Raw genomic sequence first — 22,672 nt, forward strand, 5'->3', positions numbered from 1 at the left:
GGCAGCTACAAAACACTGAGCTAAATTAATTGTGAATTTTTAGCAACAATCAGTGCTTTTGTGTTGGCCACAGCCGAGTGCCACCTGGGCTCAGGCGGCGCTTCAAAGTGTGAGCCCAGGTGGCACTCAATGTAGTGACCGCTACAAAGCACTTATCAGCCATCCTGATCATCCTGTGCACCCAGCCGTTCTCACCATCGATCTCCGTTGAGTAGCGACTGATGTAGCTACCCACAAACAAATTTGCAAGGGTCGCTTTTCACTGAGGCCGGATGTGTGTATAATTGTTAGCAAAGTAAGGCAAGTCTATGCTAACCGTTGTGATGGTAAATGACCAGGGACCAGTGACACATTTTAAATTTTGAACAGAGACCTTAACTCTATGTAGTCAATCAATTTTATAGAAACACGGCCTACACAATACGATTTTAAAACTTTTTATACTTAAGTTTTTAAAATAAGATAAAGCTGTTTAAACTAGACTTTCTTTCCCATTCTTCGCAAGCGCTTGAGTGACACATCTAAACGGCGTTGGAGTAATGTTTTAAAAGTGTTTCTAAATCTGCTTCTTTAGAACTGTTTTAAGTTTTATCAACCCCAGATTTGTCTGTTAAGAACGGCCGTTACTAGTTTTTGGTCAAATGATGTCAGACCGCCCTAAACTGACGGCAGCGAGAGCTGGAGGGGCAAACTTTATGCTCAGATTTGTTGTTTATTGAATGACATAGCCAAGAATGGCGACAAGAGTACACAAGAAAGTTGCCTGGCTGCTGCCCACTGACATCAAGTCTGTGAGGGACTCCATGTTTGGCACATCTGCTGTCAGTCATCTTCAAGCCAGCTTAGTGTGTGGGACATAATGCCCGTTTGAGTGGCGGTCGGGCGTGAATTATGACTGGAAGTTTACCTTTGGCTCATCGCTGAACTGTGAAGCATAAAAGAGATTTGCCGTAAGCCGTGGGTGACAGTCTTTCTGTTTTATTGTGTATTACACCTGGAGGGAGAGAGGTTGCGGGCGGAACCCAACACAGGTGAGCAGCTGTGAGAGAATCGACACTGCATGAGGTCAGGTGAGGCTGGTGTGACGTGGAGCTGTCCTTGTTGGTCGGTCGGAAGATTCCGAGGTGCTTGCTTTTTTGGCCATGTCCCCTCCGTCTGGACCGGAATGAGTTGAGCATCACTGACATGCATTTGGTAGTAGGAGGTATGATTGTGGGTGCCCAGTGACAGGGAAAATGGGATGCTTTCCTTTATTTTCGAAATCTTTAACATTCTGGGATTTTTATATCTCAAAATCCCCACATACGTAAAAAAACGGGACTTTGTTGAACCTAAGCAAACAGAGAGCTACTTTTAGCCCAGAGCAAATCGCCTTAATATTTTATTAATGGTAAGTAGAGAGCACTCGACATGAATGTTTAATATGAAACTATCTGGTGAGCAGAAATATAATAAAGGTCCAATCTTAGCACCCAATCAAATCAGCTGATTGTAAATACGCGGAAATATGGCTATAAGTAGTACGAATTGATTTATATGGGGAGTGGGTGGGACTGAGTCAACTTGTCGCAATATGTAGAAGCCAACATACAATGAGCGGTTCAGTGGAAGTGAACACATTGTGGCTGGTCCTTCTCCCATACATCCGTCAGGCGGATAGTCACATCTGACGCACGCTGCGTAAACTGTGAGCACTCACCTTAGAGAGAGGCACACGTGGACTTCCCTCAGAAATAAGGTACGTGAGACAAACTAAAGTCGCTTCCATTTGTTTTGTATTGATTCTTCTTTTTAAATGCGTTGCACTGCAGTTTGTTGACATCCCCGCCATGGTGAATCATCGAAAGCGAGTGTGTTCACAACTAAAGTTCGATCAACCTTACATCCCCTCAGATCACTCATAACGCAGGTGCAAAACAAAACAAAAAGACAACAACACCTAAACAACAACAAAGCCCAGACATGCTTGGGCCGCCATGCCAGCGGTTGGACTTGCTGGACCAGCCGTTAGAAATGTACGTTTGCGGTCACAGAGAGTAGTTGTCTGGAGGGAGCTTGCGATAAGTGAGGCTGGGGTAGATGACAATAAGAGAACAGACGTTGGGGACAGTAACGACTGTGTGTCTGGGGTAGATTCCTCCCCCCCCCCCACACACTACCACCGCCACCACATTGGCAGGAGGTGACCTGGGTGGACGTAAGTGTCCTGGTGTCACCGTTGTTCGCGACAAAGTATGTAAGCCAAGGCAGCAATGGCGTCAGGTGTGAAGGTCGTATTACTAGATTCAATCGACTCGCCGCCAGTGACGCATCAGGACGCGACCGGTGGATAGTGGCGAAGCTGTCACTGCTGACGGAGAGGTGTAAAGGAGGGTCGGTAGTCTCTCCCCCCACCACCCCCACCACCCCGACTCAAACGTTCCAAACATTCCAGTCAACAGCTGTCGAAAAAGCTTCTTGCTGCAGCAGCAGCAACAACGTCGTGCAGCAGATGCTGCAGCGGGAACAATAAACCGCCGTGGATAGTGCGAGCGCCGCGTGGTGACGTGCTGTGCCCCAGAGTGGCTCGCACGTCCACCCTCCACCCGTTATTCGTCCGTCCCCACCCCACCCCTCCAGTCACAGGCGCCGCTAGAACCTCGTGAATCTTTGTTGTTTGAGCGCAGACTCTTACGGCGGGCGTCGTTACCTCCCAGCTGGTCGCGTGCTCTCTTCTTTGAGCCGCGCGCGTGAGTAAGAAAGTTTGATTGTCCAAGCGCGAAGGTTAACAGCCCCGCTGTCCTCTCCCCTCTCTCTCTATATATATATACATGTATATACGCGGTGTGTCACTCGAGTTAGGCGAGCGTGGTATTTGCATAGAGTATTTTATTATCATGGAGGTAAAACATTTGTTTTCTCCCCCCCCCCCTACTGTCTGTACTAGAACTATTTTAAATTGGTATAGATCGGAAGAAGCGAAAACGGTTTCTTGAGAGAAAATCATATATTTATTAATTTGAATTTTTTTTCCTCCCCACTTTTATTCATTCTTTCTACGGTGCGCACGTATGTGTTTCAAACTTCTACTCTTTGATTCGTCGGTAAGAGAGAGGAGGAGGAATGGATGTTTTGCGCCGAGCCAGCAACTAAGGCAGCAGGCGCTGTAAACAGATGCCTCACGCAGATAAAGAACAGCGTGCCCAAGACGAGATTTGATCCCAGAACAGCAAATCCTCACTGGACTGGCGACAGGCGTTAACCGCTGTGTCATCGGAAGGGAGAAGGGGCGGGGAATCGCTGGTGCCAGTGCTCCCCAATCTGACCACGTGTGGTCATTTGGACTGGCACTACCTGACCTTCTTGCTTAACCGATGGCGCCTGGGTTCGCGAGGTGCCGCCAGTAGTTTTCAGAGTGCTTGTTACAGTCTGCCCAGGTTTCGGTTTGACCACTTCCGGTTTTCACGTGGTCTCATCGTTAGACTACAGTATCTGGACTACGTCATCTGTGCTTACTGTGGGAGGGGAAGAGGTCCTGTTATCGAAACTTTTCTAGCAAACCATATCTCAAATAATTCAGTTTTTAAAATCCAGTCTTATTTCTCGCGAATGTTTATTTATTTATTTTTTAACAGAACGAAACGCAAATGCTGTGGCTAATGTGACGCGAAATGAGGGCTGCCTCTAATTGTAGTGATGCGCGTACTTTATCAAAATTGGATTTCACTTTCACAGTTTTTTGTTTTGTTTGTTTGTATTTTACAAAATGCCAATATGCAGGTTCTCTATCATACCAACATTGAATATTTATTTACATAACAATAGTTCGTCATTGCTGTCAGACACAGCGTGTTGGTGCGGTGTATTTTCTGGGTTGGAGTTTAATCGTAATGAGTGTAAAGCTGTGTACAATCTGGCACAGCTTGGGGCAACTAGCTTATCTTTATTTATTTACGTACATACACGCTGCCCACGTTTGCTGACTCTGTCCAAAATGCTCTCATAAAACTAGTCAGTCTATTTCATTGGACTGAGTCGGACCGTGTGAAACTGGTTTTACTTCCTCTCTAATTAAGTAATATTCCTGTGTGTCAACATTTCCCTTTACTTTCATTGCTGTGTGGAATGCACGATTGAAGTTTTGCTAAAGATTTAACTGGTCTGATCCCGGTGTCGGTCAGCAGGAAGATTTATGGTGAAGATGTGTCTTGTGCCATTGACACACATTGTACGGGCATCAATCAGTGTGTCGAGTCTCAAGGCAGGATTAGATTGTCCTGTCCTGCGTGATGGATGTCTTTTCTTCGTGTTTTAAAGTCCCCGTTGCGGGAGATTCTTACAGCTGAATATTGTTTTTGCCGTCTCACCAATATTGACGAATGTAAAATAAAAACAAAAATATCCCCCTTCCCCACTCCAACTTCATGGACTGTGGCACCGCCTTGTACTAGAGCCTTCTGGCCTTTCTCTGTTGCTTCCACCATCTACTGTATGTGGAAATAACCGACTCCTTTAGCTTTCTAGACTATGTTCAGTTTTCTCTAGTCATCATCTACACTAACCAGACTGCCATCTTTGTGGATATCCCCAGTTTCTTCACCTCCTCAGACCGCATTCCGTCGTCTTTGCAGACATCCTCAACTTGCTGACCTACACCAAGAGGTATCGTACCATTTACAGGGCACAGTCACGAATCAGTTTAAGTACTCTGGCTTTCACGGACGTATGGGCGTTAAACCCCAGACGGTCACTTCACTTTTCGTGTGGTCGCTTCCCTCTTCCGTTCCCCATTTCCCCAACATCCCCTTCCCCACCCCCCGAGTCCGAGTGGGCGCTAAGTACTTGCAGCGCTCCAATCAGGTGGCCGCTGTATCAGGAAGCAGTTACCCCTCTGCCTCCCAAATCCTCTTTGTGTCTATAATTTGCTTCCCTTTTCCTTCTCAAACACACGGCACTCAGGCTTCAGTGGGGGCAGAGATCGCAGACAAGGTGGGCGTCGCCGTCATCTGTGAGAGTGACTTGGATGATAGTCGCCGGAGCTTGCGTCCGAAAACTCGGCCTTTGGATAGTTCGTCATGGAGGACAGCGCTGATGGTGGTAAGCATGATAGTCGACCTCTCGTCTCACCTGCCGGACTGTTTGTAAGGGTTGGATGACATGAAGATCTGCAAAAAGTCCTTTAGTCCTGTCTACAGGGCTTGTCGCAACCTTGCTGATGACCTTATGTTTCGCCTGTCAAGAACTCTATGTGACCCTGTGAACTTGGAAACGAGATTGGCCATGATACGAGTCATCATGTAAGAAGAATTCTAGAGATGTTGTCCGCCGTGACGCATTGTCGGTGTGTGGACTTGTGCGCTTGAGTTGTAGTCGGGACACGAGACGCCCATCACAAGGCAAACAAGGAAGTTGAGTAGTCACTACAGACACTACAGTCACTACTGACACTACAGACACTACAGACACTACAGACACTACATTCACTACAGTCCTACTGACACTACAGACACTACAGTCACTACAGACACTACAGACACTGCTCGCACCGTGTCATGACCACCGACCTCTTGTTTGCGGCACTGACAGCTGTCACACGACTAAGCAACTCCGGGTGTGTGTGTGTGATAGATATTGTTGTTTAGGGATGTCTTTTTAAACTTCCAGACTAATTTATCTCAAGGGTTTTTTTCTGCCAGATCTCTCGGGGGGTAGTTGATATTTTCATGTTTGTTTGTTAGTTAGGGTAGTGTGTGTTTCAACATTCATTAGTTATAATACAGGAAGCTCTTGATGTGGGTGTATATGGACTTTCAGTTGGCGACAGCAACAAAGCTATAAGCTCTAGTAATTAACCTCTTAATGCTCTTCCCCTTAAAGCAACAACCTTAAGCCGCTTGGCGCTCATCCGGGCAAGTGATGACCTTTACAATCAAATGCTTACTCGAGATCGTTGTGATGTTTCCGCATGTAGTGTCAGTGGCAGCTACAACACTCGTGTATTGCGTCCCATACAGGCAGTGTAATCAGGACACAAGGTGAAGTGTGGGGCTGGCCCCAAACAGTAGGCAAAAGGTTACAACCTATCCCTCCGATAGCAGTGACGTTTCGAGGTTCACGTTACCCGCACGTTCGCCGTGGAATGGAAGATCGGTTCGGGAAACCCCAGTTTGTGTGCCGGCGAATGCGAGAGACCAATGGGTTGGTGTACTTGATAATTAGCTTCAACCTAGTTGGAAGGAAGATGTGGGTTTCGATGGACAAATATATTCAGTATGTAGATATGTAGAATGAACTGGGATGTCAACATGTTAAGGTCTTCGCGACCTTCGACAGGAACGACACAGTTTAAATTTGATAAAAGATGTTAATAACCGTGGTGACATGTTTGATTATTTGTATGTATTTACTTTTTCTTCTTTGTTTACTCACATACTTGTTTGCTTCTTTTTAGTAATGATTTTGACTATGTTAATGGTTGTTGTAGTGTACAGCCAGTTCGATTTAGATAACGAAGTGAATCTCATGTTGTGTGTGTGAATCTTAAATTGAAGTTTATTGTAGTATATTCACCGCTCTCTGAGTTTAAAAGTCAAGCAAAGCTTAAAGTTATTTAATTGACTGGGTAAAGTTCAGTGCAAGATGCTATACCCCACATTTGGGCGAATACCTCTCTTTAGTTTTCAAGCTACATGATAAACATCACTTTGCACAGGAAGAGGCTAACAACGCAGATATCAGGATCACACACGGATACTCAACCAGAGCCGGGACTATATATATATTAACATGATACATGAGCATGACGACACGAGTTTGACCCCATTCTGTGCATGGTGATGTTCGTAGGTGGATCCTGAGAAGGGAAATGGTAGGGGTTGTGGTGGGCAGTTATTCGTCCGGACTTGGTGAACACGGCATCTTGCACCGAGCTCTAGCCAGTCATAAGTCAAAAATGCTCCCTACTAGATCTTTGAGTACCATGCAGTACGCCATGTGTCATTTCCTATCTCAGCTCCTGTTGCCCTTTGTACATGCACATGCCTTTGTGCGCGCGCTGTAGATAGTCGTGGCGATGTTGTGACGTACACTGAGGCAGGTATGTGCGGTTATCTGTGGTGGCAGGTGCGAGGTGTGCAAGATGAACGTCCCGCACCGCATCCTGACGCCTGACGACCCCAACAAGACAATGGGCAAGAGTCTGGTGGAGCGCGACACGGGCGGCGAGGCCTTCCTCAGCCCCTCCGCCGCCTTCGCAGATGTGAGTTCTTGATGGTGTGTGTAGTTATTGTGTGTGTGTGTTTATCGTTTTCACACCTTTTCCTTTACCCCCTGTCTCCCCTACACCAGCAGGCACACGGACACAGTGCTTGGAGTTCCTGTCGCTGTCTCTTATTTACCTGTTTATCTGTTCGTCAGCTTGTAAATGTAATCGCAGGTATCGCCTCAAGTCATGGAATGAGTTATTGTCCGCGGCCTCCTCATCATGGCCGACCCAGTTGTGATGTAGAAAGTGTTGTAGTGACTTGACATTGCAGTGTCTTACAGGCAGGTTTGGTGTCCGGAAAGACTGTTGCTGTCAGTGTCTGCCAGTAACCTCCGCACACTCACCGCTCGGAGGATGGGCGTCTCGTGCTCAACATCTCAAGCAAAGAACGAGACGGCCAGAAGCAAGGAACGAGACGGCCAGAAGCACGCTCTCAGGCCTGCAAGGAGCCCGTGGAGAGAAAGATGGATAACATACAGTGCAAAGGCATCATGGTGATGTGAGAGGGAACTAATATTCCTGCTTTCTACACGCCACGTGCTCAGTTCCCGTGACGGTGGACTTTCCTATCGAACGGAAGCTTGCGACCTACGAGATTCCTATATACGTCAGCTTTTTTTGCGTATGACGTCACTTTGGATCTAAGCTTTGTGACGTGGGATGTTCCTGCCTACATAAAATTTGTGATGTAGGAGTTCCTTCTGTTCTTTGGCGCAGGAGACGCACCGGAGTGCTTTCTCGGCTGCTTGTACCAGCGGAGCCAGCGACATCTTGAGGATTACACGTGCGCGATAATAGAAACTAAAGTTTCTGGACCGACTTATCAGTGAAGGGTGGCCTACCTGTCAAAAATCTCACATACGTATGTGGTTGCTAGGTAACGATGAAGTCACAGCTTTGCCCCTCCCCCTTCGCGAGGTAGTCACCTGATCTGATATTTGGTACTGACAGACAGTGACAGCGTCAAATGACGTGCTGTCCTCTATCGATGAGACAGCGGCAATGTGAAGACAAATGAAAGGGTTCGTGCTGCCCTCTGTCGACGAGTGCTGTGTTCGCCTCAGCCGTTGGGTTCTCGTTTTGTCTTGGAGCCTGTGGCAGGACGTTCTGTGTCATCGGGATCTCACGGAGCAGGGAAGGTCACCTTGCTTGCCCACGTTTTCTCGTGGTTCTGGAGGCACGGCTGATGGTGTTTGGCTTGTGTACAAACCGGCCATGACGAGGGGGAGGGGTAGAGAAACAGCACGGCAGCGCCGTGAAACACGTTCCACAAAGCGAGCCAGCCCCCTAGCGGCGAGGTTGTTTGTCACGGTGGTAAACACACGAGACTGGAGCATGCTGCAACGATTGACAGCCGCTGGCTCTCTTACGGTCCTGTCTCGTGTACTCTAACCTGCAGCTTGTGCTTTACTGCATTTTTAAACTCAAGACCGGATTATCCAGGTAGCGAGCCAAGACATCAAATACGTCTTTTTTCATTTTCTTTATTTATGTTGGTGAGCTGGTGAATAGTGCAAGCTGCTAGCGAGTCTAGACAGTGATTCTATCATCACAGGGCGGAATATGTATCTCTTTATCCCGGGGCGTGTAATATAGAAGTGCCCTTGCACCGAACCCCTGAAACAGGGCCGTGGTCCTGACACTTTGGTAAGTTATAGCAGTGCTGCTAAACGACGCGTTGTGCGTCTGGCCCCATAGACACGGTGCAGAAGTTGCACATTTCTCGCAGGCGTCTGGTCCTGTCCTGCACTTCCACAGCTTCAAACCTTTTGTGGGTCATGTGGGCACTTGTAGCACTCCCCACGATTTAAAATCATTTGTTCAGCATCATGCACAAAGGGCAAAACACGAGCGGTCTGTGTAGACGGCAGGGTTCATTATGAAAGATCCCTGCGAGCTGGTCCTGTCATCTGAATGCACCCTGGGTCGTGGCGGTGTGTTTCAATATTTACTGCGCCAGGTTGTGTGTATAGTGCACATTACCACAATCGTCACCTACCTTCACTGGGCACACCCCGGCTATTCTTTCGCTGAGAACGAAAAGTGTAGACATATTGACATAAAACAGTGTAACCTGTAACCCTGAACTTATAATAGAGGCATTGCCTTCTTGGGAGCGCCACCCGGTTAAACGTAAAACCAACATCCTCGTGGAAGTAAGGTTACAAAAATTGCATCGCCGTCCTCGTGGGACTCAGATAAACGAACAACATGGGAGACGGTCTGCAAATATTGCTGATTTTGTTTACAATAAAAGCGCCACGAAGCCTTTTTGGGAGCTTCTAAGTGCAGTCCATTCGGTTTTTAAAAAAAAATTATTTCGTGAAAGAATAAAAAAGAAAGTAAACTGGCCTTTTTAGACTTTCTTCTGGTGGCTTGACACAACCGACCTGACAAAAAGCATCAAAGCCTTTGTGCGTTTAACCATCCTGTACCCCAGTCGGCAGTCAAGGTTTTGTGTTTGAGTGGATGCGAGACAGAACCCAGCAAGAATTTAGTGGAGGCATATAATATTTATTTCGCGTCCAAGGTTCCGACAAAAAACGTTTTCTGTGCTTCGGTCCTTAGTGGCAGGCGTGACTTGTGCTGACGAAGCAGGTGCAGAAAAGTTTACCTGTGCGTGGGCGAGTTGCCGCACAAGACAGGGGCTGGCGATGCAGTGAATGGAGGACATCGCCTCCGAGGCCTGGGCACAGTGCCAGGGCCCGAAAGCTGCACCCATTCTCAGGCAGCGTTGAAAGGGAGGGAGGAAGAGGTATTAGGCGAAAAGAAACATCCACCCCTTCAATTTTTGACCATTTGAGGTTATTTGCGGCGAGTTTAGACTTTCCAGGTGTTTGGTGGAAAATGGAGATGTGAGTTGCAGAGAAGAGATACGCTGTCTCGCTCGTTTACTGTGTGTTCATAGGAAATAGGTCCACTCCTAATTGCCCCCTCCCACCAACCCACCGACTCTCCTTTATCATCTCCTCACCACTGGTCATCACCACCACTCCCCTTATCAAATCTCACCCACTCCACCCTGACGCTCGTGGATGTTGCTGTGTGTAGGTAGACACCGGAAGACATGATTATTAGCTCTTCACACATCAAGTAGTTAGTGACGTTGTTGAACTTCTCCACTTTCCGCTCCAGTCGGCATCCTCCCTCCCTCCTTTACAGACACACACTTCTCTCCCTTCGTGCTCTATCAGAATCATGTTTTCTTTAGCCCTAGCGACTTAAGTGTCGCAGTCTCCGGGCTGCGACTCTTTCGGTTGCACTGACTGGTAGTGATGGTAGGGGAGAAGGGAGGAGGGCCGAGAACGGTTACCAGTTAAATAACGTCGCTGCCGGGTGGATATGGGGGTGGGTATTTTTTTTGTGTGTGTTACATTGATCGGGGAACACGTTTAGGGCTCAGCCGCGAGCTGCTCGACCCTAGCAACCCCAGCTGCTTCTCACCAATCAGCACTTGTGAGGCAGGGCATCTTTTTTGTCAGGCGCATCTTCCTGGCCACCCGCTACCCTTCGCTTCCTTTTCGCTTCTCCTCAGCCACCCGTTATTATTATTTTATTTTTTTTTTTTTTTCACCTTTCGTCGTGGACTCGTCTAAGGATACCTGCAACTCCTGACTACATTGTTCACACCTGTGCTGTCGGTGACGTTTGATGACTAAACTTCTGACTCCTGCTCCTCCCATCAGAAGTCTTTGTATGGTGAAGACACAGACGAAGCTGTTAGTACCGAGTCTGCTCTTTAGAAACATGCCATGGCTGGTCAGATTTTCAGGTCCACAGTGCAGCGTACATTCATTAGTTGAATTATTCAGTTATCCTGCAGCAGCAGCAACAACAATAACAATGTTTATTTATAGAGTGCCTTATCCCACCAACAAAGGCGGAATGAAGGCGCTCACACAAATTCGAACTACCACACACTTATCATTAGGTATTAGATACATTCACCAGGGCTTCTGCTTACGCAAAAAATTGCGTACAGTACGCATTAAAAGTTCAGAGGACCCCTTCAATTTTCGTCAATGGGGTCCCATTCAAATTTGGGCGAAGAACAGGGACCCCTTAAAAGTCTGAAGAAGGGGTCCCTGGGACCCCAAAGAATTTAGCCTTAGCAGAAGCCCTGTTCACCATCACCACTCAGTCTCTATCTCACACACACACACACGCGCGATACTTACCCAGCAACTAACAAACCCAGCAAGTATCCGGTAAGCAGAGGGATACAGGAGAATGCATTATTCAGTTTACAGGCGATCATTTGTTACAGCTAAATAAACAGCGAGATTTCCTTTGCTGGTGTCCTCGCATTCCTCGAATTCTCGCTTTCATTGGCGAATGCGGTTACTGGGGACACCCTTTGTTGTCATTGAAATTCCTTGGTCAGCAGTTTTACATCAACAACTATGCAATAATAATAAACACATTTGTATCCTCCTCTGTGCTGTACCCATACCAACAGTTTGTCCTGCTGGGTGGAATGGAAGTATAGACTTGTAAGTAGGATGGTGTTTGTCTTTGAGAGACGTTTGTGAACGCGATTCGCACCCTCAGCACCCATCTCTACCCTCTGACGACACGCAGGGGTGTAGGCGAGCCCAGTGGCCGCATTCCGACAACAGTCGTGGGTGTTACAGCCATCCTAGGGTGGGACATTGAAGTGGGTAGCTGAACAACGACAGCCACCCGTTCCTGTGTAACACTATATTCCGCTCCTCCGGCCAGAGAAGGTAGGGGGTTGGATGGAGTGGGGTGAGAAAAGGTAAGTTAACCCTGAGCCGTGCTCATCCACAGGATGGTCGAGGGGCCTGTCTTGTTTCTCAAAGGATCGTCTGATAAGTGCTACAGAGAAAAAAATTCTCGTCTGGTTGATAAAGGGGGCCTTCCCTTTCACGTGTATTTCTTTGTTGTTGTTTTTTTTCTCCCCTTCTACCTGCCCTTCCTTCATCTTATTTGTCTGCTGGTTTTGCAGGTTCATCTTACCTTCTGCCAATTAGCGGTGTCCTGCGATACCTGGCTACCCTGCTTTCCAAGTCTTTTACGTCAGGTGTGCGGGGAGGGGACACGGTTGTAAATTGGATTCTTGTCTTTACAGGACCGCACACCCACGCATCTCGCACACACACACAACCTTGTACACAGAGGTGGAGAGCACAGCGGCATTAAGTTACGGAGACAATGAGACGCCTGAGAGCATCATTCTCGCCATGGCGTGGTCCATGAGTGGAGTTAAATGGGTGGGTGTCTGCACCCTCACCACCACCACCACTACTGTCACCACACCTGTTCGTCTGTCAGCCTGCGAACCCCGTGATGATCATTCAGTGATGGAAGGAGTTGCGCAACATGTTAATGTTAATAATTCTGCTTAGATATCATCCGATTTGCTAATGAGCCAGCCTTCCTTCTTATGCAGTTAAGTTATATAATTAGAGAATTCAATTGTATAGCTATATATGAATGTATGTGGATGATACCGATATAAAATGCAGAATTCACTATATAATTACCAAACTGGTGTGTGTATATATATATCGCAAATTGGATAGCAGGTCCCCGGCATTATATAGATGAAATACTGTGGATTTTAAGGAATTTTCTTACTGTAGCTATATATTTATAATTGTACGTGTATAGAGAATTGATGCTATATATCTACAGAGAGAGAGCTCTCAAGGGACTTTAGAATGTAGCCCTCTAGGGTGGTTCAGGGAGTAGTGAGATCCCACAAACTTTGAGAACTAAGAATAGAAGTTTATGGATGATCCTGTAATACGGGGAGGGTGTAGGAGGTGCCCCAGACATGAAAGAAGCCGCAGTAAAGGCTTCACGTGTCGCGTGGTATCTACGGCAGGAAGAGAAATGGCGGCGTCCTAACCTGACATCACAGGCGGGTGTGAAGCACCTCGGATCAGCCTGGTGATCTTAAAAACGCCTGGCGGGCAGTGCCAGAGTATTTCGGGATCATGAATGGAGGGCTTTTGATGCAGCTCGGGTTTTCTCGCACCTTCTTGGGCATAGAGCTTTGCAAGACGCAATCTGGGAGGAGCTTTCTCTCTCTCTCGCAGGAGAGAGGTTGCGAGGGGTTGAGCGGTAGTTGGGGTTCAAACGCCTGAGATTCTGAAGTTGTATTAAGGGTTGGCGTGGATGTTGGCGCCGTGCCTCACTTAGGAGCGAAGGAGGAAGTGAAGAGCTGTCAGCTCTTTGTTTGTTGTTGTTTTTTTGGGGGTTTTAGTCGTTTTCGTGTTAAACACGATTTGTATGAAAGAGAAAGAGCATCGGCTGTCGAAGAGTTCGCACCTCTTGTTTCTTACTCTCGCCTCTCGTTTTTCTCCCACCAACACTCTGTTTGTTGTATGTGTAGTGTGTGTGTGATTGTTATGGGGGATGGGTGCATCATTGCTTAACAAGTTGATGATTAATTTCTAGATTGTTTACGTTCTTTGAAAATCTTTTTAGTGTTGTTTATGCAAGTGTTATATTCGCGTTCTCGTTAAATTCTCTTTTTTCCAAGTGTCTTGTCTCTCTCTCTCAAAAGGTCCACTTTTAACCCCATCATCCTGTTTGTATTATCTCCCTGACGTGAGCTTTATTTCTGTTGTTTTCGAGAATTGTTGTTCTGCATCTGTTGTTATGTGTGTGTTCAGGGCACCAGTCAAGGGAGTCAGGACTCGCTGGATAAACGGTCCAGCTTGCCGCGTATGAAGAGCTATGACGCCGTGGTTTTCGATGTGCTCAGGGTCTCACCCGAGGACTTCGCGGTGAGGGCACTTACAATTCTTGACACATCCATTCTTGGCACATGGAAAACTGCAAGTTGGTTACAAGGTCGACCTAATCTTAGAATGTTCCATTCCCTGGAGAAACACAGCATCAATGCTCATTTAGTGTTGTTTGTTGATCGGTACTGACCCTCTGGCTGCCTGTCCACCCACCCGTGCCTTCTCTGGTTGCATTGAGCAGGACAAACCCTGACAGGACAACCCTGTTAGCTCTTTTGTCTCTCCTGTCGCTCTACAGCCACTTAGGTCAAGGGATAAAACTAATCTCTTGACAGTTTTGTTGATGACCCTCCTAGTCACGGATCTAATTCTATTTCCTTGTCCTGGCCTTGGATTTTGTCCCCCATTCTTCCTCCCAACCTCTTTAGGTTTATCGTCTCACTTCTTTAACTGTGAGCATGATTCAGGGTCTCACAAAGTTCTCAAGCACACGTTCTTGTCCTTCTGACAAATTATTTTGCGTCCCTTACCTCCTACTTAATAAGCTTTTAGACCTCTGACCTTCCTTTAATCAAGATATTTTGGGATTAGTTTGGCTTTGGTTAAGGGTCGATGATCAGCTGATAATGAAACTGGCTGAAAGCCCGGAAGATGGTGGACCAGTTGTAACTAGTGATAATTTTGTTCTTTTTTTTACACAAGACTGTGTAGGAGCATTCTCTCCCCTTCCCCCTCCCTTTCTGTCATGTCTCCTGCATTTCAACATATGCATGTGGGGAACATCACATGTACATCACCATCACAGCTAATGAAGCAAGAACATTAAAACCACTTGCACTTGCAATAACCTGATAATAGTTTTGCTTGCTACTCATGTCACTGTAAAATAGCTATAGTTTATCATACTTTGGTTTGGTTTTTTTTTTCAGAGCCAAATAACCTTAATGGATCTTCCAGTCTTCAAGTCCATACAACCAGATGTAAGTCAAACTTCCATGTTTGGTTTTCATTTGTTCATTGAAGTTTGGATGGGTATTGTGATGGGTATCAGGTAGGATAGCCAGGTTGTTGATGCTTCTGGAAAATGGAAAATGGAGTGTTATGTGAAGTCAGGAGAAAGCAGCTGGTAAAATACAATTTTTCTCTCTTTATGTTATCAGTATGTGTTTGTGTGTGGGTGGGTAGGCATGTATGTGGGTGATGTGTGTGGGTGGAGGGGTATTGGGGTTGTGTGTGTGTTGGTTTGTGGGAGGGGTGTAGGTGGGTAGTATGTGTTGATGGGTGGAAGGGTATGTGTGTGCACGATTGCGTATTGTTTACAAACTTTCTGTCTCATTAGTGGGGATTTAGTTGAGAGACTAAGAGAAATCTGTTTCTCCCGCTGAGCATTCTCAAGAAAGATATTTTGTGTTGGAATGCCTGTAATCATCAGCAGAAATGCCTTGAACTACGAGTAAACATTCACCAACAGATAATGGACAAAATGAAAATCACATTGACAACAGCAGACACGGCTACCTGTTCAAATACACAGCAGCCTAAAGACGCCCAACTGTAAACTCTTGTAAGATAAAAAAAAAAAAACCCACAAATGAATCGAGTGTGGAGGTTATGATCAGTACCACTAATGACATCAGCATGCATACGATTGTACACAGGAAAAGAGGAACATGTAGGGGGCACCTTCAGGAAAGCACTGTGTTTAGTTTAAAGCAGGTTTCACTGTAGTTGAATGGGAGAGGGGAGGGGGAGTTGGTGAGAGACCTCGGCTTAAGGAGGAGAGCCAAGGATGAGCTGGGAGTGAAGTTACTTCTGGCGGCCTGTCTGGCATAGACCAGGCCTTTAGATCCAAAATAGCCCCTGGTACTTGGCACAACTTCAAACCCCAGATTACATTTTCAGGTCTCTTGCCTTATTATGCCATATTTTCAGATAATGACTCCTTCCCCTTCCTCTGCCCCCTCCAGACAAACATGCCTCCCACTCCCAAGTGCCAAACCTGGAATTGTTGCTTTGGAAAAAAAAATGTCCTTGGTTACTCCTTTCCATTGTTGTGGCAGTTGTTGCTGTTTTCAACTAATGTGAGAGTTTCCGGGGCTTCACATATCATGGTGCTTGTCTCATGCATTGTTGTGAAAAATACATATTTTTATTTGCTGGAAATCTCAGATAATATTGGTGTTTTATAAGGCTGAGTATCAGTGTATGCTGCTAGAATGAACAGAGAAATTTCTAGGAACAATGCTTTTGAATGTTCAGCAAAAACAAAGGTTCTACTGTTTTTGCTACTGTTATTGCACCCAGGAGTGTGCACACAAACACACACACATAGTCCTCACTGTCAAAAATCAATTGTAATGATAATGAAATTTGAGTAAGAGCGCTGCGTAAAGTTGGCAGCAATTAGGAAACCTCAGGGATCATGGCTGTTTATTTTTTATGAGTTAGTTAAACATGGAGTTTTATTCAGACAATCTCAGCAGCTTCAGTATGTGGTGCACTTTCACCGTCAGTGTTAGCTTCCTTGGTATTTCACACCGAGTTGGCATATTTGAAACTGTTCACTAATGATCAAAGACTAAGGTAGGTAAATACAAAGAAAGGAGTCAGCTATGTATGCTGATTGACATTAAAGACATATTAGGCTACCACGGCAGATGGCCATCTCTTCAAGGTCTTAGTTTTTTGAAACCCTTTTCATTAAAGATACATGATGATGATGATGAAGATGAGCTATAATGGGGCAGCAGTTAAGTCATTATGGAGATATGCAATATTCTATGCACTCCACTTATTGTATTTAGCATTCTGATACTTACCACCACACAGATGATGAGAGTAAAGAAAAAAAAAGGACGAATGATTAACATTCAAATTGTGAAACAAACATTAATTAAGCTTTCCAAATATCCATCCTGCATAGGTATTCAAAGAAAATCATGTGCCATACCTTGGATTGTGAATAAAAATTGAAGGCTTTTTCTATGTAAAGGAAATGCATACTGTTCAGAGTTCATTTTTTTAAACTTCAGATGTTGATATGCATTACATGTAAGAAGCAGGCTTCATGTAGAAAACAGATAGCTGGTAGCTGAAAGTTGGTCTGTCTGTTTCAGGAACTGACATCTTGTGCATGGACGACGAAAGAGAAGTTGATAAAGGCTCCTAATGTCGTGGCATTTACCCGAAGATTTAATCATGTTAGTATGTGGAGAGAGAATGTCATGGGAACTTTGGCGGATGGGATGTAGAGGTGGGAAGTAAAAGGCTGATAACAAGGGGCATGTTGGTGTGTTTCATCAATTGAGTACCTCCATGCTTCATGCAATTGGTTTTGTAAGTTCATTGCTAGATGCAATGATAGCAAAGGTAAAAAAAAAAAATGGTTGATGAATGGGTACATTTGAAATAATTATATTTAAAAATACAAAGCATGATCTGTAGATGGGATTGCATTCATTACATTAACAACACATCGATTCTAGATGCAATGAGGTGAAAGTTCCCTTGTGTCATTATACAGAGCACAGGAATAGTTCTGGTGATGATGCAATCAAATAAAAAAGTCAAGTTTCATGAGTTTTGATGGTTTTGGCAGAGGCACTGTCACTTCACTTTAGTTAAACAGCAAAAATCCTGGCAGATGATATATATTTTTTATAACATTAATACAAAGGGAGCTTAAAAACATAACTGGTCATGGGGTTCTTCACACTGTACAGTCAGTGTCTTTACCAGACACATATTTAATTATTGGAACCTTGTTAATGTAGAGAGAGCTGAATATTCTGATAAAAAGGATGAAGGAAACATGATTAAAATGAATATTGTTTTATTATATGAAGCTTTGTTTAAAAGTGATGACTCTTTTGCAGGTTAACTTCTGGGTGCAGCGAGAAATCTTAAACTGTCAGACTCTTAAAACCAGAGCTGAAGTTCTATCACATTTCATCAAAATTGCTAAGGTAAGCACCTTTATATGTCAAGCATCTTCTGATGTGAGTCTGTTTATCTTAACAGTCTTCCTAATGGTCTTCCTAATTAAAGGAAGGTCTGAAATGCTTAGTGCATGATTAAAGTTTTGCTGCAAAAAAGATTTTCCAGCTTTTAAACAAAGATTTTCACTGCAAAATTAAGTGCATGTTTTTTGGCAAAGAGGCTATGCTTTTTGAAAGTTGATATGCATTTTTTATTATATAGCATAGAATTACAATTACACTCGTATAGGAGTGTGTGCTCAGTGCTTTTGACAGAGGAACTAGGTTAATATGTAGTACATAAAGGAACGGAAAGATGGGGCAGAAGTATAAAAGACAGTAAGGAAAGAGGAACTAAATACATATTCTTTAAGGTGTGCAAGATTTGTGTGCTAACATCGGTCTGTGTGTAAAGGCAATGAGTAATAAGTAAACAAGAGACAGAAATTGAGCTATTTGAGTAAAAAGCGAGTTTAATTTTTACATCTATATCAAAGAAGTGAGTCTGATTGGTACATTTTGTAGCATAAGCCTCTTAATGTTTGGGAATGTTTGTTGATATTTTTGGTACATTCTTGTGTGTATAGTAAGCATCAAAATAGTTCAGCTTTTCATGCCAACAAACCAGCCACCCTCTTTTTCTCTTATACACAACATTACTAATGAATTTTTAAATAATTGTTTTTTCATGTTTTATTATATTTTTCATTGTCAAGGCAGTGCCATTCTATATTATTTTCTATTTTTAAAAAATCGTTAGGACCTGGCAACCTTCTACGTGTGCAAGGTAAACCATGCCAGGTTCCTGCCTTCATTCAGGAAATCTTTGGTTAACTGCCTAAAAAAACACGGCCAGTCTTAGCAAAGAGCAACACAATATTTCTTACTGCTATCTGTTGCATAATCTTGCCTTGCCATGTAGCCTTGTTCTTATCTAAAATAATGCTTCCACCATCCCAAAGCCGACTGCAGTCAGGGACGTGAAACGACTATAAATATTGCCTGAAGGAAATGGATGAGAGATTATGAGATGTTTTGTACCTTCACTAGGCATAAATCTTTCATGTTTTCTTTTTACCCCTCCCTTTTTTTTTTTTCTCTTTTCAGAAACTGTTGGAACTCAACAACCTCCACGCTGTAATGGCTGTCATCTCAGCTCTCCAGAGCGCTGCAATATTCCGTCTTTCCGGCACTTGGATGGTAAGTCTCCTCAAAAAGCTTTCCCTCCTGATACTTTTTATTTCTTGGAAGCAGCATTGACAACTTGTACGAGTGGATTTCCGTGAAGGTGCAGCGTCTGTTAACATTGTCATGATCCGCAGCTTCGTAGTCTTGAAGTGCTTTGTCCGATTTAGAAACCTCATCCTTGGATGCCCCGCTTCATACAAACATCGCGCGCTGCCCCCGCGCACGGACACCGCACTTGGATGCACTGTCTGAGAGAAAATTTACTCTCGTCATGTTGGTGGCTAGCAGCTCTCAAGTCTTGCACTAGAAACGAGGTTTCTGCGAGGTAAGCCATGTTTCAACCGAGATGTTCTGCGTTATAAAGCCTGCGGTTTATGACTGCTCCCAGCATCTCGTGGGCACTCCCCAGGCGTCGTGTCCCTTCAACTGGCGCACGCGGAGTGCAGTTTTTTCCAAACAAGTCGGCGATGTAGGTGAGACCTGTCTTGTAAACAACCTTGCTTTGGTATCGCTGACATGAACTGCTGTATTTTGCCATGTCAGGGTTTGGTTTCCAGACAGAAGAGCAGGATCTTTCCATTTTTAGCAGATTACCTTTTGAGTAGTAGCACTGTTGAAAACTGTGGGCTTCACATTTGAAATGTCACGGAGTACAAATCGTCGAGCGGCGACTGGGTTTTGAAAGCGGCAGCACCTGTGACATCAAAAGAGGGTCAGAGTTGAGTCTCGTGCGGACACGCGGAGGGGCGTATCTGGCGGCCTTGATTTAGTCGGGCCCACAAGTAGGAGTCAGAGTAGGTTACTGTAGTAGGTCAAAAACCAAAAGCATCAGTCTGGCACTTTCGTGGGAAAATGCTCAAGTGCCACTCTAGTCTTGGGTTGCTTCTTTCTTGCAACTTGCCGTTTCAAGCCTCGTCTTTTGATAGCATTGCTCTAGCTTGGGCACTCTCTCTCTCTCTGGTGTGTGTGTGTGTGTGTATCCCTACGTGCTACATCAAGAGCCCTCGTATAAAATGATTGCAGTTACTTTTGAGAGTTGTGTCACGGACGTGTATAGGTGGATTGCTGTCTGTCTTAGTCTCTTGCGAAGTTCTTTGCTGTTAGACTCGGCGAGTCTAGACAAATAACGTGACTAAACCGGAAGCTTTGTACACAACAGCCTCGTTTTAGTAGTTAATTGGGGGGAAAAATCGTCTGCCAGAAGTCCAGTAATACAAGTTCGTGGTTGTATGAATACTTCAGGAATGTGGACCAACAGATATCGCCACAGTCATGTGAACATCACCGATGCTTGCCCCTAGTTGAGTTTATTGAAAAATAGTTACCCATCGTTACAACCTGACAGGGAGGAAGAAAAAACTTTTGGGTATGCAACAGAAGAGGAATTGTATATCATTACCTATGGTCATAGATCTATGGACCATTTTTTCAACTCTTACAAAGAATAAAAACATTGTCTCAAATGAAAGCAATGATGGCACTTGCAATACTAACACCATTTATAAGACATTTCAGATGAGACCCCTCCCTCAGGAAAAAAATTGAAAACACCAGCCCAGTCCTGTTTGCAATACCTGCTACGAAAATCTGTATGCTGGCTTGAAAAAAAAAAGTGGTCTTTTGATTCTCTCATTATCGTGTATCGAGAAATGAGCACAAATAACTAAGTACTGAAATAAATTGAAGACAGTTCATGGACACAGACCTGGCGTCCCGGCTGCCGTCCTTATTACTGGAAAATGAATGTGGCACACAAACCTTTAATTGAGACACCAGACCTTTAATTAAGCCCAGCAAGAGAGGGCTCTTCTCCTCTGCTGGGTAGAGAACAAAAATTACGCACCTTGGCGGCCCTCCAGCTTACCTGGCCGGAGTTGCTTATGAAGACGAGTTGTGAACGTGGATGTGTGTGTGTGTTGGCGCACCTGAGCATAAAGACAACATGGTGATACTCACTGGCCGCTTACACCATCAACTCATGCATAGTTGCTTATGAAGTTCGTAGTAAACACTTTTTTTGTTTTGTTTTTGATGAGCTACACATTTTAATGGCATTAGTGGGATTAAGCTAAATTTATCAACGAGCACTGAAGAAACTTGCATTCACGGAGGAAGTATATGGGTGATAATAAAACACGCGGCTATGGCAACCATTCTCAAGGCAGAGTGCTGCCGCCGCCGAAGGTTTCTAAGGAGAGGTTTAGGCATCATGGTGAGTGCTTTACACATCTGTTAGACATAGCGGCATTTTCGCGAGGGCATGTGAATTCTCTCAAGTTGAAAAGCGAGTGCAGACATTTGAACGAAGCACAAAACGAGCGATGGGGGTTATTGAGAAAGTTTCAAAAAAAAAAAAAAAAAAAAAAAAACAGTTTGAGAGAGGTAGGGCGTGTTATGGGCCAGGAATGGATGGATGGCGTAGCGAAATAGTGGGAGGAAAATAGGAATGCGAAACTGCTGTTGTCTTAGTCACATGACTGGTTGAGCTGCCGTGGGCTGAAATTGAGGAATGTACAGAATAGAGTGGAATTGTGTCCAGAACGTGGCAGCGTATACATGCATTTCGTATTTGTCTTCTTTCGGCTTCTTGTCCACATCTTTGAGAACAAAGGGCCCTAGAATTTTTTTTCGTTAAAAACTAAAGAGAAACTGTGATTTAATAAATCTACCAACTGTTCAGTGAATGTCGTAGAATAAGCTATAGAACGGAAGTGGCCGCTCTAAATGTCTGGAGCAGGTTTATAATGCTCCCAGTATTGGTGTCCGTCAACACCCCGTCATCCCGGGGCCAGATGCTGAAGTTGTCGTGAGGTGCTGACCCTAATTGTTAACACGAAGCAACTCGACTAACGTCTCGCAGTGCGTCGTGAGTGACCCTTGGCACGGGATACTTCGTCGTAGAGTGTCCAGGGGGATGGAGGGATGTTGCGGTGTCTAAGAACGTTACCCGATGCTGGACGAGAGAGGGGGGAAGGGGTCAATCTTACATTTGACGGATGCCACCAGACGCGCCGCTGCCGCAGCTGACGAACGGCCAAAGCAGGGTGCTGCAAGAAACTATCTGCCTGCTGGCGGCACAAGCTTTGGGCTCCCGTATACCTGGCAGACCGTGTACCTGTGTGTACCTGGGAGTTAAAGAGAGCAGCGGAAGTCATTATTCATGCTCAGCACCTGTTTATCGGGGGTAGGGGGAGGCGAGGGAAGGCGAACAGGAAATAAATCTTCGCACTTTGCGGAACCCATCTCGCCGCAATCTTCCTCGCCCTCACCACGCCCCAGTTTGAACGCCTGGCATGTTGGTCATCACAATTACACGCACGGCGCGATCGGCAGGTTTGCATCGCTTGCGACCGCAACATGTCTGTGAGGAAAACGAAACACTGGTGGGAGTTGTTATTAGAATAATAATAAACTCATATTGCCATATCCCAGTCTAAGGGGCAGGCACAGGGCGCTTTACAGAAAGAAAAAAGATACGGACGTATGCACGCAACAAACAATGCATGTGAGATGAAGGTTATGTCGCCAGAAGCGGCTCCCAGTGT

At 45.2% G+C, this 22,672-nt stretch overlaps 1 protein-coding gene across 9 annotated transcripts in view; it reads left to right on the forward strand.

Annotated features, from left to right (window-relative positions):
* Positions 1-22,672, forward strand: part of LOC112575034 (ras-specific guanine nucleotide-releasing factor RalGPS1-like) — a 76,472-nt gene that overhangs the window by 38,424 nt on the left and 15,376 nt on the right. For 5 of the 9 annotated variants that reach the window (XM_025256534.1, XM_025256528.1, XM_025256530.1 and 2 more), the window contains 6 exons: positions 7,102-7,237; positions 13,888-14,001; positions 14,892-14,942; positions 17,079-17,162; positions 17,838-17,927; positions 19,047-19,139. In XM_025256534.1, the coding sequence (XP_025112319.1) occupies positions 7,118-7,237; positions 13,888-14,001; positions 14,892-14,942; positions 17,079-17,162; positions 17,838-17,927; positions 19,047-19,139 (552 nt within the window). In that variant the 5' untranslated portion in view covers positions 7,102-7,117. Of the gene's footprint in view, positions 1-1,594; positions 1,739-4,920; positions 5,077-5,775; positions 6,178-6,249; positions 6,375-7,101; positions 7,238-13,887; positions 14,002-14,891; positions 14,943-17,078; positions 17,163-17,837; positions 17,928-19,046; positions 19,140-22,672 lie in introns of those variants that run through there. The other 4 variants (XM_025256536.1, XM_025256535.1, XM_025256532.1 and 1 more) reach the window with 4 other exon arrangements.

The sequence above is a fragment of the Pomacea canaliculata genome, linkage group LG11, assembly GCF_003073045.1.
Source record: "Pomacea canaliculata isolate SZHN2017 linkage group LG11, ASM307304v1, whole genome shotgun sequence".
NCBI classification, from domain to species: Eukaryota; Metazoa; Mollusca; class Gastropoda; order Architaenioglossa; family Ampullariidae; genus Pomacea; species Pomacea canaliculata.